Here is an 18,727-nt window from a genome sequence, read left to right on the forward strand (position 1 = left end):
CATAAAGAATAATAATTGCCGCATTTTAAAATAATATAAAGTGTTTATTATATAAAAAAAAGATTAAACCAATTTATTGTTAGATGACTAATTAGGATTTAAAATATTTGTATTGTGTACATTTTATTTCTAGGCTTATTTATTTTATTTTTAAATATTGCTTGAAGTTTTTACTGACATCTATTGATTTATAATATTGACAATGCAAGGTGAGAAATTTTATTGACGAATTCCTTCAAATAGTTTATATCGACTTTTTTATAGTGAATATTATAATTAATATTGAATGTAATATCTAAATTCTTGTGACAGACGATAAAATGTGTAATTAAAAACAGTCGACTACAATATATCTTGAAAAATAAAGTTTTCGCTTGATTTCTTTCTGACTAACTAGCATATCGTCACTGTTCTGGCAGAAGACACTAATTCGAAAAAATGACATATCGAGTTAGTTATACCAAAATATTCCTTATTTAAAACTTTACCGTCTGGAAACCTTCTTAATAAATAAACAGTCTTTATTTTAAAGTCATCCTTTTTACGATTACTTAATAAACTCACATGATAGACCATTTCAACTAGTATTCTCCAGTTAGTGTGTTCTGCCAGAACAGAGACGATATTAACTCACAAATTCCCAATCTATAGGTTGCGACCCCAAGAGGTGTCGGCAAGGGTTTTCTGTGGGGTCGTTGGCTGAAACAGTAAACATAAAAAATATTGATTTTAAACTAAATCACACCCCTGCAGGTCTATTCTTAACGGTTATCACTTTACTATGTTTCCGTTATTTTCATTTTTATAAATTAGCACGGAAGGTATTCTTTACACTAAACGGTTAGCGGCGGCTATCTCTAATTCATAATACGGCGAAAATTTAGATTGGTAGACATGTTGGTCAAATTCCGAACCCAAGCGGTTAAAGCCGAACGAGCGCCATCTAGTTGGTAATAAGCCGAACACAAGAATTTTGTATTGACACATCAGACAAAACAACATAACCTACAATTTTCTTAGTCATGTCATTGCGATTGCAGTAAAACAGTCGGATATTGCGTTTCAATTCGCAATATGTAAAATTGACATATAGTAGGCGCTCGGTAATCCGACGTTCACCAATCCGGCACGTCCAATAGTCCGGCATTTTGCAACTCAGCTTTCCTGCTCTATAATCCAGCAGGTTTCACATTAAACTGCCGGATTACAGAGCGGAGAGCCGTTCGCTCGGCAATTCGGTGCCCGATCTTGACAGATAAACACGTGTTATAGAATTATTTCCTATAGAAATCCAATAATCCGGCATAGGTGAAAAAATATGGGTGCCGGATTACCGAGCGCCTACTGTACTCAAAATTAGCTCGGCTAAGCGAGATCCTGTTAAAAGATACCACCTTTTGGCAATTTAGACCAGGGGTAGTCAACCTTTTTATACCTACCACCCACTTTTGTATCTCTGTTAGTAGTAAAATTTTCTATCCGCCCACCGGTTCCACAATGATCCCTGAGGCTGATGCTGTGATACTAAATACTGGATATCTGGCTCAATTTTTGTGAGGAACAAACGGAGGTCTCCTCTTTGGGAAATATTCAGGCGGTTTCTTTCTTTGGTCATAATATGATTAACAGCACTAAAGCCTGATTCCACAAAATATGAGATAGGGAAAGGTATCAATGACCTGAATATCATTTTCCACATTTGGATATAAGACAGACATTTTTTTATTTTACTATAGGTTTTCATATCCACCACTATCGAATTTATGTTTACTTTCTTCATCATATCTAATTTCTAACAGTTCTTCTTGGCAAGTTGTATCAGCCTCTTCAATATTTGCCACCAACGCCTCTACCGCCCACCATGAAAGCTGGAACGCCCACTAGCTGGCAGTGAGGACCAGGTTGACTACCCATGGTTTAGACGGTTAACTTTTTTACATAATTAACAGCCAGAATACGTAAAGTGATAAATAATATATTTATCACAATTAGCTCTTTTTTGATGTTACGTTATATGTTAGAATAGGCCTGCTAGTGTGACAAGGTCCAACAAGGTGAATTCTTGGAACTGAAAAATAATTCCTTCACAAAAAGTTTCTGAATCAATTTTGGTGTGCTGTGTATCAGTCATATCCAAATTGTACCATGCATGCTTATTAAGTTTTCCTACTATAACTATATGCTTCTACGTATCTCTGCGATAACGGATTTTCAACACTTCTTCATTTGAAAATCAAAACAAGAAACAGATTAAATATGTCTTAAATTAAAAATAATTACAAGACAAAAGGAACTTTTTATATATAACGTTTTTAAATTCTGTTGAACCATATAAACTTGACTTGATTAGCTTAAAAGATCAAAAAAATTTTTACTTGACATGTCATATTGATTTCCATAGTAACGCACGTATATATTAATAATTTAGTTGCTAGGACCCCAGACCCCTAACAACCAATAATGGTGTCAAAATAACTTTTCATACAAAACAGAATTAACTGAAAATGAATTCAATTCTACTTAAAGATTGGTCTACATTGATCTACATAAAAAAATGCATTGGCATCGTGTTCTGATATATTCTAAAAGTTTCAAATGTCTAGCTAGTCGGGAAGTTAGTTAAAAATCGATTGCAAGATTTGTACCGGACAAAGAACCACCGGACAAATAAGAGTACGAGCTAAGAAAAACGTTGTAACATCGTGTTCTGATATATTCTAAAAGTTTAAAATGTCTAGCTAGTCGGGAAGTTAGTTAAAAATCGATTGCAAGATTTGTACCGGACAAATAAGAATACGAGCTAAGAAAAACGTTGTAATTATATTAAAAAGGTCACAATTTATTGGGGTCACGGGTTACTTGCCTTCTATTAAATGTGGTCACGACTCGAAAAAGGTTGGGAATGTGTGTATTAACTAGTTATTCCTATTTTAAAAATTGTTAAGAAAATATTGTCATCACAATATTATGAAAATCGATTAGATATAATATATACATAAAAGGATGTATATTCAAAACTATTTTTATGTCCTAGATCGCTGCTCCAACTACCTATATCTTGTTTTGCTGCAAAATTATCGAAGGAAACGTTTATAACCGATTGTCTCGTAAATCTGTCACTAGATGTCCTCGGGACATACATATAATACTACCCTTGAATATCTAAATTTCAATATGCATTTTTGTGTTCTAGTCCCATCAGTGGCGAAGGGTGGGGATAAGCTGTTAAGATACGTCATAAATAGTGCACACTAAACTTTGTCAGTCAAATGTACTTGTTTTCATCGAACTAAGACTGCAATGTGTAGATAGTGTTTGTTAGTTTTTAAAATTCAATTAAGCCCTGACTAATTCAAGCCATAGTAGATAATAGTCAAAAAATAATCGTTTGTCTATAAAATATCTAAAATTATGCCATAGATAATTTAAGATATTTTATAGATAGATGAATATTTTTTATCGATTATGGTTTGGTTAGGCAGGGCTTAATGATTTAAAGAACTAACCAACACCGTCTGTGATATATGTATTCTTAATTCAACGAAAACAAGTATGTACTATGTTTGACGGATCGCCCATAGCATACCTAAACTATTTTGGTTTGTTTTAGACAGGGTTTAATTGAATTTCAAAAACTAACCAGCACCATCTACAAAGTGTGTTCTTTCTTCAATGAAAACAAATAAGTATGACTAGCAAAATTTAGTGTGCACAATTCTAGCTCCAACCCTCACTACTGTGTCCCATACATGGTAAAAAGACAAATTTAATGTATTAAAACAAATAATTTTATATTTAAATATTTCTTTTATTCAACGAATAATTCACAAGATTTAAGTAATTCTAATTATTGAACGTATGTTTTAACCGGTTCTATACCTTCAGCGAGTTATCTCACTCAATGAGGCGGTGATCAACAGGCCGCACATACTAATATCGCAAGTTATCTCGTCTGACTTTAAACACAAATTACTAGCCACTGTCAATTGATTTGCATAATCTAAAAAATTAAGCACACAGTGACATCTGTTTGAATAATTATGTAATACTAAGCCACAAATGATTGGTATTACAGCGAATGTAGTAAGAGCTTCGCTCTACATTCAATGTGTATCCTTAAAAATCTGCGGCCTGTCAGAACTGCCATAGTAATCTCGTGAGGCATACAATAGGTTAAGAAATAATATTACATTCAGGAAGAATGTCTACAATAGAAGAAAATATAATATATACTGTTTTTATTATGTCATTATCTATTTTTTTAATAGACAAGTTGTACAAAAATGAAGAAATGTGCTGTATGAATTATTGTATTTTGTGGTGCGCCGTGAAATGATATTTAAATGAAATACTTCACTGGCATGATATCCATTGTTGTGATTGTGAAACATAGGTATCTACTGTCAATTTCAAGCAAAAAAATTCTTCTTCTTCTCCTTCCACCCTGTCACGTCCCAACATTTGGGCATAGGGCAAGCACAAGTTCGCGCCACTTCCCTCGGTCAATCGCCAACTTTTGGAACTCTCCAACAATTGTTGAAAGCATACACATCGTCGGAGTTTTGTAAAAAGGGTGAATTAACCAAAATGTTATTTTACAGGATGCCAAGTGACATTAATAAGTAAAGGTGAAGTATACTCACCCCTTTTATTATCTTATTACAATCAATATTATCCATAAATATTTTTTTTCTATTTGTTTATGCAATAAACTTCAATTTAATATAAAAAAATGAATACAGCTCCATACAAAAAATTATGTAAAAAGTTCATTAAACTAAAACCTTCGATAAGAAAGTTTCACCATTTTATCACTTGGCCTACTTCACTTCTTGAGGGCTCAAATGTCTAACAAGTTTATAATAAAGATTAGAAAGAATACTGTCTTTATAATAGGCTTTAATAATATTTTAAAAGGCCTAATAATGTCACATTTGCTTTTTATCTGTAACACTAAGTGGATATTCGCCGTTATTATTCCTGTGGAGATACAAATTCGCCGTTTTTACACAACTAAGTTGTGAAGTACATATTGTTTTTTCATTAAAATCTCAATTTCACCAAAATGGTTGATTCGCCCTTTTTATAAAACACTGAAGACATCATCTACCGAGGATTAGAGAATTTCTAGTCTATTCTCAAACAGCGGTGGTTTTAAGTCCATGGACGTCTGAAGTGATGTCTAGTTTGGAGGCCCCCTTATGATTTTTAAAACTAAGATGCGCGGTACTTTCGAATGAAGTGACCTCATTTCTGCTTCATGGAAAATTGCCATCGCTTTCAAAAGTACAAAAGCAGCACCGTCAAAATGCAAGCATCGAATAGGCGACATTTTGTTTTGATTTCTGTTCATGAGAATATATTTTCACTAAGTTCGTAAGTGTAAGTGTATGGTATAAACGGATACGATCAGATGCTTATAATATACTTTGTGAAAATATATTTCCATGAACAGAAATCATAAGCTTAGTATGACACACGGGTCTAAACCCCATACGGTTTCAGTCTATGGATGGCCTCTAAGTGGCATATATGGCCAAAGAAAAAGCTTTCAATTGATTGTATGTATTCCTTTGTTTGCCGTCCCTAAGCAACGCATGGCCTGCCTACACCCAACGGACGTCACTGTCAATTACCTACTGCATAAAATAATATGGAGAATAATTCCACATGAATATTTACTTTCATTCCCTAATAATATTATAACTTGTAATTACGACTTATAGGAATGTATGGATTGCATATTTTATCAATCAGCACGGCTGCTACATTGGTCTACTGAAAACTGATTTTTAAATTAATTATGAATGGTACCTAAGAATATAATAAAAGCAACTAGTTTTGCAAATGCAACAATGATAAGTCCATAATATGTATTATACATTTAAAAATATAATATCGTCGTGTCTTTTCTACAACCACGTATCTCAAAAAACACAATTTTTCAGGAGAGGCAAAAAACAACTTTATTTTCTCAGTTTTTAATTCAGAAATAAATTTTCTTCTATGAAATATCTATTTAGTATATTTACATATATTTTTATGAAAAAAATGTTTCTTCGATCTATTGCACTATACTTTCGACCGATCAGTCATATTGTCGAAGATACGAGAATGCGTTGCAACTTTGTGAATCATTCCACAATATGACTGCAGTAAATACGTATCTTGACTTGCGAGAAAGAGCTTCAGTATAATCATTGGTTGGAGTTCAGTATTCTGTGTACTTACAAACACGTAACTCAAGATACGAGTTTATAATATTTACAAAAGTCTTTTATTGTGATACTGCTTAAATCTATTATGTTATTAAGTATATTTTGAGATACTTGTTTGTGGAATATGTGTGTATTCAAATTCTGAATTCATTACATCGAATAACTCAAAACTGACAAAAATTGAGATACGTGTTTGTAGAAAATTAGCGAAGATTTACCTACGCATTAATTAAAAGTATGTATTTAACTATGTTGTCAATACATACTTTAAATATTAATGGTAACAATATTCACTTTAAACTGTCATTTCTTGGTGAAAAGTCATTTCTATGTATGTAAAATAACCTGTAAAGGGAAATAAACCTAATATAACTATTTTTCAGGAGGGGCAATTAAAGATTGACTACCCTTATTACACCCTCTGATAATGGCCTATGTATCATAATATATTATGCATTATTGTCAATTTGATTTATTCAATAATTTTAGAGTTATTTAGACTTATATCTCTTTTCTTTTCGCACCCCCAGAAATATCAAGTACTTAATCCATTATAATATAACAGTCAGCGCATCTATTCTATACACAAGGCTGCTATCTATGTAGTTTATCATATTTATGTATATATTATGTATGAGGCGGTTAATTGTTACAATAAGTTAACCGTTTGAACGATAGCTCAGATTATCTCTCTTGTGTATAGAATGGATTCGTAGGACCAGTTTTCTTGGTTTAGGTACTTTACAGGGACATTATCAACTGAACTCGTCAGTTAGTAATGAATTGTCAAGTGACAATATCCTTCTAAATAAACAAAATGTGTCCTAGAGGCAATTAAATTATCTGGATTTAGTACGTTTTTTAAATTTTTTAAGAGACTCAGCATTTGGTGGATATTTAAAAAAATCACTTTGTATTCACTACATATGAAAATTATTTAATACATGTTTTCATTTGCATAGTAATTATTATGAAGTATAATTAAATTTTATAAAACTATATGTGTTTTGTTTTATTTTAATTATAAGTAATTCTCATATGACACCGTTTAATTAAAACGACTTGGATAAAAAAAACAATCCGTGGGCTTGCTGCAAAAAGTTGATAATTTAGGTATTCGAAATAACAATGGATTGTGTCTACATTATAAATAATTACAAGACAAAAAGAGCTTTTTATATACAACGTTTTTAAATTTTCTGTTGAATTATCATGCTCAATATGCTCAAACTTGTACCTACTTGATAATATGAAGTAAATAAAAAACAAACAAAGAAACAAATATAGAATACTGAAATGTCATTTTGACATTTCATTGAGATTTCCATAGTAACGCACGTATATATTAATAATTTAGTTGCTAGGACCACCCCCTTAGCAACCAATAATAGTCTTTTACTTTTTACGGATTTTTCTGAAATAACTTTCCATACAAAACAGAATTAACTGAAAATGAATTTAATTCTGCTTAAAGATGGCTAAAAGTATTAAAAGAATGCATTGTCATTGTGTTCTGATATATTCTAAAAGTTTCAAATGTCTAGCTAGTCGGGAAGTTAGTTGAAAATCGATTGCAAGATTTGTACTGGACAAACAAGCACTGGACAAACAAGAATACGAACTAATAAAAACGTTGTAACATCCGATAGATTATAGAACATGCATATAAAGCACAAAGAAATTAGCATTATACCGATTGGCATGATTTTATAGGGCATGTCAAACTTCGAACTGCAATTATTCCATAACATGATTCCGAGACTAACGAAATTTTGGCAGTACCTAACACCACGTATAATCATAGAAATATTGTTGTCATGTTACTTTCGAATAAATATATTAGCCGCCGGAGGTGGTGGTTACTACTAGAAATTGAAAACTATCTCTACAAGTGTCACGTGGGAAAAAAATGGTACTTTTGTCCGGTGTGTCGACATTTACGTCAAATTCGTCAATAAGCTGCTTAACTAAATCGATTGAATATAACCAAACGTAAAAAGAAGTCAGAGATATTTTCACTCCTCTGGAGGACACAGCGAAAAGGTTGAACCTACGAGTAAATGTGGGAAAGACCAAGTATTTGAAAATGACAAGAGGCATTGAACCCTCTGGAAACATTAGAATAAGAAACTCCTCCTTCGAGAGAACCTCTCTCTTCAAGTACTTGGGCTCCAAAATTACCTCTAAAAATGAAATGTCCCTAGAGCTCGCTGACCGACTGTGTGGACCGAAGTGGAAATGCAGCGTACTTCGCGCTGAGTCGTCTGTTCAGGTCCAAAATGCTGTCCATCAAAACGAAATTCCGGGTGTATAACGCAGTCATCAAACCGATTGTCATGTATGGATGTGAAACGTGGGGTTTAACAGAAAAACAAGAAAAGGCGCTCCAAGTGTTTGAAAACAGAATACTTGGTCAATGAGAACCGCCGGTGGCGCATACGCACAAACGCTGAGCTCTTCGCCCGATACCAACCTAGAATCACTAATATTCTGAGGTCAAGAAGGCTCAGATGGGCGGGCCACGTTGTACGATCTGAAAGATCTAGAACTCTCTATAGGATTTACAAAGGCACACCAGCTGGCACTCGACCTCTTGGCCACCCTCGACGGAGATGGGCGGACAACATTCAAAGGGATGCAGAAAGGCTGGGGATAGTCAACTGGGAAGAGAGAGCGCTGGACAGAGATACCTGGAGAAACATTGTGCAGTCGGCCATGGACCTGAACGGTCCCTACCGCCAGTTTAATAATAATAATAATAATAAAAAGCTATACGATACTGGTAGGTACCTAGTCTCCTTCTCTTATAATCATATTCTATTTATCTCCTACTTCTTTTTCCTTCCTTCCTTCCTGAGGCCCAATTTTTGAACCAAGTAGTATCATAAAATATGAAAAGTTGCTTGAAAACACTAAATAGTTTGAAAAGTAAGCATGATGCTTCAACTGTTGTCCGAATATGCAATGGAAACATTGGGCGTACATTTATGATCGCGTAAGAGTTTACACTATATTTTTGTCTATGCTCACATGACAGCCAATGACAGCTAAAGTTAACATGTAAACAAGAAAATAACCTAAATTATGGTAATAACACCATCATATTATATTAGTAACCGTTGTAGTCAGAGCTTCGAACCGGAATTGAACCGAAAACTGAAAAAATATATGGATTTTTTCGGTTCGGTACATGTTCAAATGCGCTAGGGATTACAATACCATCAAAATCGAAGCAGGCTGCTTGAATAGCTTAGATCAGGGGTAGTCAACCTGGTCCCTACCACGCACTAGTGGGCGGCAGGGGTTATAAAAACATTTTCATGTTTTTTTTTAAAATGCAATTTCATCAGACTTCATGCTTCTATGTATGCAAAGTAAAAATAAAAAAATAGATTCAACTACAGAAATTGTTTAATAAAGATTTATTCTGCAATACTATTTAAGTATTTGGTAAGTAATTATTATTATATGCTTTAATTTACTGTAACTCTGCTTTATAAATTTTATAAAGTAAAGTTACTTCCCCACATTATAAATCACCATTACTGTGGAACCGGTGGGCGGTTAGAAAATTTGACTACTAACAGAGTTACAAAAGTGGGCGGTAGGTATAAAAAGGTTGACTACCCCTAGCTTAGGTACTGGTTCATTCAAAAATTCCCCTTTTGGATGTTTCAGTCTCGTTGCAGGGGGCACTCTTTCAAGATGAAGTATCAAGGTAGGAAAGAAAAGATAAAAAACAAAATGACAGCCCAAATACAAAAAAAAAGAAAATATATTATTGCAGATATAATAATATAAGAACAGTTTTTAAATTAAATATGTACAATACTCCGTAACTAACTAAATAATTTTATTTAATAAATAATTCATTCAAACAACAAAACAACCACTAAATATTATAACCTACGTCACATTTGTTTATCTCGAAGTGTTTTTCTACACACATGCAGAGCTATTCTTAATAGTTAACACACTTTTGTTATTTTTATTGGCCCAAATTAACACGGAAGCAATTCCATACACAAGACGGTTATCTAAAATAATTCGTAACACAGTGGTAATTTGTAACAGGGTGAAAAGTTAGGTTGGTATGCATGTCGACAGAAATACATCCCTTTTTTGTCAACCTTGGTCAAGTTTGTGTGTGCTCGTGTATGGTTTTCATACCTGAAGCGAATTTTTGTGTACAAACCTACAAACGATAATCGAACATAACCTACAATATTTGACAACTCGCCATGGCCAAGATGTTGGTAGTATTAATTTTCAAAATAGTCCGATCTCAATTCTCAATATGTAATTGACATACTATATCTCACTCTAAAACAGTTAGCACAGTCATAAGAAGCCGTGTTAAAAGATAACACGTTTGACGGTTAACTTCCTTTGATAATTAACTACCTGAATACACAATGTGATATAATGTGACATATTTATCATATTTATCACATTTATCACTGTTTTTATTGCACTTATTCTCAAAATTATGGACATGCATGGCAGTATGAAAACTATGATATGAGTCATATAGTTCCTCATATATACAAGGCTGTTAGTTTCAAAATTGGTAACCTCCATTCCTACTTTTTTTGATATTTTTCATGACTCCATAGTATGTAAACAGTGAGCTCTCGACTCACAACGGAGTGTTCTATTCCGCGACCTAGTATAAACCTAAATGTAAATTCCGGGCATGTAAAATCAGGGTGTTACCGTATTGAGCCAATATTCGCGAACAGATATAAGCAGATATAGCACACAGCATCGTTCAACGTTCGACACTGTTCTACGAGAATGCAATAATTGATGTACCTATTTGGATTATGTTGGTGTCATTCGAATAATGTCTGTGGGCAAAACGACTAATGTTCACTTGAACTAGAACTGTCAATATTATGAATAGTACAACAGTTTTACTTTTCCTTGATACACGTTGACGTCTCTCCAACAATTACATGTCAATGTTTCGCTGTCCATTATGTCGGTGTACACTCTTCCATCTAAATGATCTAACTCATGCTGTGCTATTCTCGCTAGCCAACCATTTAATTTTACGCCAACCACTTTGCCGTCTTCATTAAAACCTGAAAATAAAAAATAAGTATGTAAGTATAGATATTTTTTGTAATGCGTTTCAATTATTCATAATACATATCGTCACCGTTCAGGCAAAAGTCACCAACCCTAAAAACATAGTTTTGAGTTATCGCAATTTGAATGTTTGAAAATGCAGGAAAAATCAGATTTAAATGTTTTTAAGGTTTTATCTACATTACATTATTTTCTCATGTGTTCTTAATAATTTCTTTAAGGTACTTTTACTTTTTGATGCTAATTAAAACTTCTAGAAGGTTTTGAAGGAGGTAAGGTAGCTCAATTATGGTTTGGTGCTTTTGCTTGTTAATAATCTGACCAAAGCGATCTTATTATAACAAGCTAAGGTAAACTATTCCTGTTTGGTTATTTTTGCGTATTTCAGACAAGTGTTCGAAGTTTTCAAATGACAAATCAGTAAAACTCACCATCCATAGTATAGTGACTTTTGCTTGTATATTTATAACGAAGGATTTATTTTTTTAGAGTCAATAATGTCTATTCACCTATAATGACTTTTGCTTGTTAAGATTTTATCGAAAGTCATTTAGTGGAAAACAAATAATTCGGATTTAAGCAACATTTTACTAACTAATGTACCGTGGTGACTTTTGCATCTTAAAGAACATAATTTTACGCTTCGTGTGACATACTCAACTCAAAACTGCCATTTTCAGAGTTGGTGACTTTTGCCTGAACGGTGACGATATGTAACCTAATCGTGGGGTTGCTGCCAAAAGTTGGTAAGTCGATAATATTTAGAGTTAACAACGGATTATATGTCTATATTAGTAGAGAAGGGTGGAGGTAGGCTGTTAAGATTCGACATAAGTAGTGCACACTAAACTTTGTCAGTCGTAATTATTTGTTTTCACTGAAATAAGACTACAATTTAACGATGGTGTTGGTTAGTTTTTAAAATTCAATTAAACCCTACGAAAACCAAGCGAGAATAGCTGATAATAGTCAAATAATACTCGTCTATCTATAAAGTATCTAAAATTATGCAATTAAATCATACATAACTTTGAATATTTTAGATAGAAAAATATTTTTTATCTTTTATAGTTTGGTTTAGGAAGGGTTTAATGAATTTAAAAAAAATGAACCAACAATAAGTGTAAAATGTGTTCTTAATCCAACGAAAACAAATAAGTATGAATGAAAAGGTGTGCACAGTTTTGTTGTATCGCTCAAAATATACCAAAACTTTTGGTTTGGTTTAGCCACGGTTTAATTGATTTTTAAAAACTAACCAATACCATTTTTAAATTGTAATCTAGTTCAATAAAAACAAATTCGTATGACTAACAAAGTTTAATGTGCACTACTTATGGCGGATCTTAACAGCCTACCTCCACCCTTCGCTACTGGTCTATATAGGTATAAGGCCAACTGATTTACAGAACATGCGCATAAAGCACAAAGAAATTAGCATTATGCCGGATTTTTATAGGTGACATCAAACTTTTTCAAAATTTTTTGTAAAAATTGTGAATTTGGCAAATAAAAAGGATAAATGTGCTGCAGACAGTTGGATCGAAAAGCCTATGCGCCGACAGAAAAGGGTATTTATTATAATTGTCTACATGGAATAAACTGTTTTCGTAAAAAAAAAAATTATAAAAGCTCATGACAACACACAACATACAAAAGTAGCATGCGCATATCCAAAGAGCCGCAGTTTGCCGACCCGCTACGCTAATCAAACAAATCCTTGTGAGATTGCTTAAAATGCAGGCATCAGTGGCAAAGGGTGGAGGTAGGCTGTGGAGAGCCGACAAAAATAGTACACAATAATCTTTTGTGAGTGATACATTTTTGTTTTCATTGAACTAAGAATACAAATTACAGATTACACCATCTGCTTAGCCCAGTGGTCGGCTGCGGCTCTTAAATCTTGTAACCATTGAAGAATCAACACGACAAAGAAGAAGAATTAAGATATAGGTACACCTGATTATTAAAATAATGAGACATTACATTATTTATGCATTGGGTGATTTTTAACAATACATAATATTCAAATCGCACCGTGAGTGGAAAACCAAGGCATCTGCAAAAGACATATTTTGGATATATTAGGGTTTGAAGTCTTCATTTTGTTAGGAGAAATAGAGTTTCTAAAAAAAACCATAATATTTGGTTTATATATACATTATGTTGCATGTTCTTTCAGTTACTTCATTTTTACATTATCAGGTTCACGACTTTTGCAGTTGTTTTGCATTTAATCTCGAAATTGAAAAATTTGCAGATGCGTTGGTTTTACACTCACGGTGCGAAATTTCACTATCGAAAATATCAGCGAAAGTTATTTTTATTGCAAATTTTTGCACCGAACAAGGAATAAAATCAAATCACAATAGTAATAAAACGTAATAATTTAATGGTTAATTTGGAAAAAGATGTATTGAAACAAGCAATCCTTTTTTTATTATTGTGGCTTTTCGTCATCGTTATCATGTCGGGATGGTATGAAGATCAAAAGGTTGATTATCTTAATGAACTGAGAGACTTCATTCGAGTGGAATGATGTTGACTATGTCGAGTGAAGGACTCATGACAATAGTAGTGTGTCTTGCGACGGACTCGATGAGTTGAGTAAGGATTCCTGCATTGTCCTTCCAATTTATACAAATGCAGTACATATATTACAAGCGATTCTATCATAACAGACCCTGCTGATCTAGATATGATTGAGGAAATGTTGAAAAATATTATCGCTCTGTTGTTTTGCTTTGAAAACAAAATACATATTAAAGTGTGTCACTCATTTATTGCTGGGTGGTATGATTGGTACATTATAAACATTGTAGTCCCGTCATCAGTGCGTAATAAATTAAGGGGTATGTAAAATGAAACACTGAAGACGTGTCATGCAACACAAGTTGAAATTTTACAATGAGTGCCGTTATTAATTATCGTTATCTTTACCACTCATATGAATCTCTTTGAACCTAGGAACCGCTGCAGTAAATCCTCTAATACTCCCGCATCCCTCGTGATGGATTACTTTCTTTGGGTTGATCACCTTCATTACAGGATTGATAAAAGTCTGAAAACAATTAATACATAGAATTAGGTACTGACAATATGATTTAAAACAAATACAATTACTTAAGACTATACCTCAGCTGAGGCATGGTCTAAAAAGATCGTGACTAGGCGATGCGCGGATTGCGGGTAGCGGGTGCAAATGACGCGAACCGAACGGAATATAATTTGTCATAAAAATTCAACTTGCGTCCTTTTTATGTTATGTTTATTATTATATTCGTAATAATAGTATATTCATTGACATTTTTCTTTTTCAAGTACATGCGGAACGTTTTTAAGTCATCTTTACACGATTTAAGAATATATTCATCAGACTCCATCACAAAAGTAATTGACGTGCGAGCAGGTCGACTATCCCTCTCCGAATGGCAACGCGCCTCAACGCGGCCGAAACTTCGTTCCACATAGTGTTGAAAATTATTTGCCGTTTCACTTATGTACGCTTTTAATTTATTTATAAAAATACATGTTTTTTGCAAGTGTAAAAAGCTAGCAATATTTAGAATAAATAATTTTGGTTCATTGTTGATATTTTAGTTATCAAAATCAAGTGGGTCAACAACTACATCTATCTCGGTCAATAAAAATATCTATTTGAGCGCCTGAATAGAACTGGGACTTTCTTATGGGGCACTACATGGAATATTCTTCATAAAGATTTACATTTGAAGGCGTATAAAATACAGTTAACACCAGAACTGAAACTGATTGACCATTTGGTGCATCAAAAGTTTACTGATTAGGCTTTAGAGCAGGGGGGGGCAAACTTTTTGGATGGAGGGCCAAATTCAAGAATTCGAAATGAGCGGCGGGCCGCAAGTAAAATACCATTTTTAGATATACACTATTTTGAGAATAAAGAATTTTGTTGAGGTTCATGATCGAAAATGTTTCTTCACATATAGATATAGGTAGGTAGATCCAAAAATAACGAACTTTTTTTTGCATAATCTTTAAGTTGGTCGAATTTGTCTGAATTAAGGGCATTGTGAAATTTGGAGATTTTTTCACGACGATGCAATTCTCTTAAATCAGTGTCACACTGCAGATCAATAATCTCAAATTGTAGCTCTGTCGGTACACTATCAATATCTATTGAGAATGAATCGCGTACTATTGCTAAACTTGTCTCAATGTTTCGGAAGTCACCAAATCTTTGTGAAAATCGTCATTCAGAGCTTTAATAATTTTACAATACTCTTCAAATTTATATTCTGGTATATTCAGCAACTTCAAAGTTGGAAAGTTTCGAAGAATTCGATATTTGTCGAAGGAATAACTTGTGTTTTAATTGAAATCCATTCAAACTTTTTACCATATCATGGGCATATATTTTTTTTCCTTGCAACGCGGAGTTAAAAGTATTTAAATGTGTCACGATGTTCAACGTAGAAAATAGTGGTTACATAGTGTAAGACGAGACGCAAGGAAGACGTCCTGAGATAATACATTTACGAAACAACAAATTCTTCAAATTTTAATCTATTGTCAATATTTTTTAAAGAATTATAAAAAAGGTATTCGTAATCAGAAGTACAATTAATGATCGGGGGCCGCAAAAAAATACCCGGCGGGCCACATGCGGCCCGCGGGCCGCAATTTGCCCTCCCCTGCTTTAGAGCAACATGAAGTTAGACCTATTGTTTCGTGAAAAATCGATGAAGCTCATTTTTGGTTAAATTGCAAATTGACGGAGGCGGCGCGGGTTAAGCGTTGGACTATAACACAGTGGGTCCCAGGTTTGAATCCTGGGTCTGGCAAGTACACATATTGTTTTTCAATTTGTGTGTGAGTCAGGGTATGGACCTAATAGGTTGAGCAAGTGGCTGACATCCATTTCTCGTAAAAACGAAAATCTGTTAATACAAACCTCTACTCGATGGAGGCCCATACGATCTTATTAGGATCGGACATGGTCGGAGAAAAAAAAAAGCACAATTTTATTATCGCATTTACCCACATGCTAATCTCTAAACATCTTTACATCCACAAAAGTTAACAGTTTAGTATGGTTTATGATCTGGAGGTGTAATTGGAACATATTTTAAAAACAAAAATGGCAATGCAGTTACTGTCAATGGAGAACGTTACTGAAACATGATAACTGATTTTTTCTGGCATGAATTAAGTAGATAGTTTTGATCTGGATGATATGTGGTTCCAACAAGATGGTGCAACATGCCATACAGCTCATGAGACAATCAACTGCAGTGACGTCTCTAGATAAAATGCCGCCCCATTTTTTATACAGTATTTTTATCATCCCTTCATGAGTGCAGTATCTAAGAAATGGGCTATGGATCCATTTCTAACAAAATATCAGATTAATTATTCGCAAATCTGCCCGTGTCGTTTCTGGTCATCGAGGACGTCGAAGGGCAACGGCAGTAAACCAGAAATCGCGAACCCGAAAAAACCAGTGAGCTGAATTTGTTAATGAAAAGATATTTTCGTTATTACTAAGTTATCACATTTACTGCTGACCAGAATTACTAATTAATTACCACATTTAAATATCATGTTAATTATATCTAATGGCCAACTAATGCAAATGCGCCAGTCGCGTTGTCAACACTAAATAGTAGCTATAAAAGCTATAGAAATAATGTAGCTATTGCTATATATTTCAAATGATTCTCCTCGATTTGCCGCCCTTCGAGTAACTGCCGCCCCCAAGCGACGATCAATCTGCCTACCCCCACGGGACGTCACTGATCAACTGATTGAGAGAAAAGTTTAGTACATACAGTCGAACTTGGTTATTACGAAGGAGATGGGACCGACTGAATTTGTTCGGGGTCTTTTTACTGGTTCTCCGCCACCGCTCGCTGTCATCTGTCAGTGAGCGCAGTGTTGCCAACCGAACTATAATTATAGTACATTTTGGTCCGCGTACTATCACAAAAGTATAGTACATCAAAAATACCACAATTTTGAGAAATGAAATTAACTGAATTCGCCAGTTTTGCGAATATTCCCCATTGCTTATTTCATTGCGTTTAAAAGTTGTCTATATTGTCGATGTTTAAAGTTCTGTAAAATGTTCGTACTTCAATCACAGCAAATCGTAATAACGTGAAGCGAGGGACGTAGTAAGTATAATCTTTATAATATAAATAATATAAGATCTCAGTGTGCGATATTAGTCTATGGACGTGGTCTTGCGTTGTATACTCTAAAAAATTAACGTGACAGATAATGACGGCGGCCGGTGTTAGCATTTTTCGGTCGTAAGAGGTGTTTTAATAAAGCAGGGCATCGGAATTTCTCGAATTCTCCGTTATGTTTATGTGACAAACAAAAAACTTACATTTTCAACACGTCCTATAATTTTTGCTGAAATACTATAATATCTTCGACCGCGTACTATAATTCGATGACAAAAAGATAGCTGAATTCCAAAATGGCGACTGACAGATAAAGTCGACGGAGAATCAGTAAAAAGCACCTTTGTTCGTTATAAGCGTTTAGGTATGTATGTTCAATAAGAATGTTACATTTTTGAATTTTGTGAATTTTCATTCCGAAAACGGTAGGTAGGTACATACACATTGAGGAAGCCCTATGAGAAAATAGATAGATTGTGTAGGTAAGTAAAAACCACTAACCATCATTGGCGAAGCCTTCATTTCACTATTTTCAATCTCTACATCGCTATAAGTCTTCAATTGGTCTTCGGTAAACTCCATCACAAAAATGCGTTTGTCGACTCCTATTTGGGGTGCAGACAGACCTACCAATTCGTATTTCTTCATAACACTTTTAAGTTTACTGACAAGCTGCCTGGTATCGTATGAACCCATCATCGATGCATCTAATTTTTCACATTTTTTACGTAATACAGGATCCCCGATTTGGACAATATGTGTATAGGGGGCTTTTGTAATTTTTTTGGGCCATAGTCGAACATACCAATTCAAAGCTTTTCTTACAGACATTGCACAATTATTTATTATATTAAGTAGGTTATATTATACACTATTAAATTTCACTAGTATTCCGTAATATTTTACTGAATACAATAATGTTATGCCATAATAATATCTTAGCAGAGGTCACTGTTGATTAAAATTTATAGGAATAAAAATATTTTCGTTGGATTATTACTTATCCTAACCTAACCCTCAATCGGTCGCCGGTGTGTATTTGACAGTTTGACAATCTAATAAAATACTGATAAATTTAATAATAGTCTATGCTTACTCTATAGTCTATACTCTATGGCAGTGGTACTTCACCCATTGCTCGCGTACCTACCGTGTTAATTTGGCTCGCGGCTCGCGTACAGGTTATATGTGTATCTCAAAAATCGGCAAAATTGCTACTCACTGTGGCAACACCTCGTCGGCAAT

At 34.0% G+C, this 18,727-nt stretch overlaps 1 protein-coding gene across 1 annotated transcript; it reads right to left on the reverse strand.

Moving 5' to 3' along the window:
* Window positions 1-9,994: 9,994 nt before the first annotated feature.
* LOC147078831 (peptide deformylase, mitochondrial-like) lies at window positions 9,995-18,553 on the reverse strand. The gene is made up of 3 exons (XM_085949955.1): window positions 17,984-18,553; window positions 14,253-14,373; window positions 9,995-11,305 (listed from the first exon to the last, which is right to left on the reverse strand). Exons 1-3 carry the CDS (start codon window positions 18,311-18,313, stop codon window positions 11,115-11,117), a joined length of 642 nt encoding a protein of 213 aa, XP_085806081.1. The 5' UTR covers window positions 18,314-18,553; the 3' UTR covers window positions 9,995-11,114.
* Between the last annotated feature and the right edge of the window lie 174 nt (window positions 18,554-18,727).

This window comes from Rhyacophila brunnea, unplaced genomic scaffold (assembly GCF_057557595.1).
Source record: "Rhyacophila brunnea isolate RB1 unplaced genomic scaffold, BYU_Rbru_1.0 scaffold_10, whole genome shotgun sequence".
NCBI classification, from domain to species: Eukaryota; Metazoa; Arthropoda; class Insecta; order Trichoptera; family Rhyacophilidae; genus Rhyacophila; species Rhyacophila brunnea.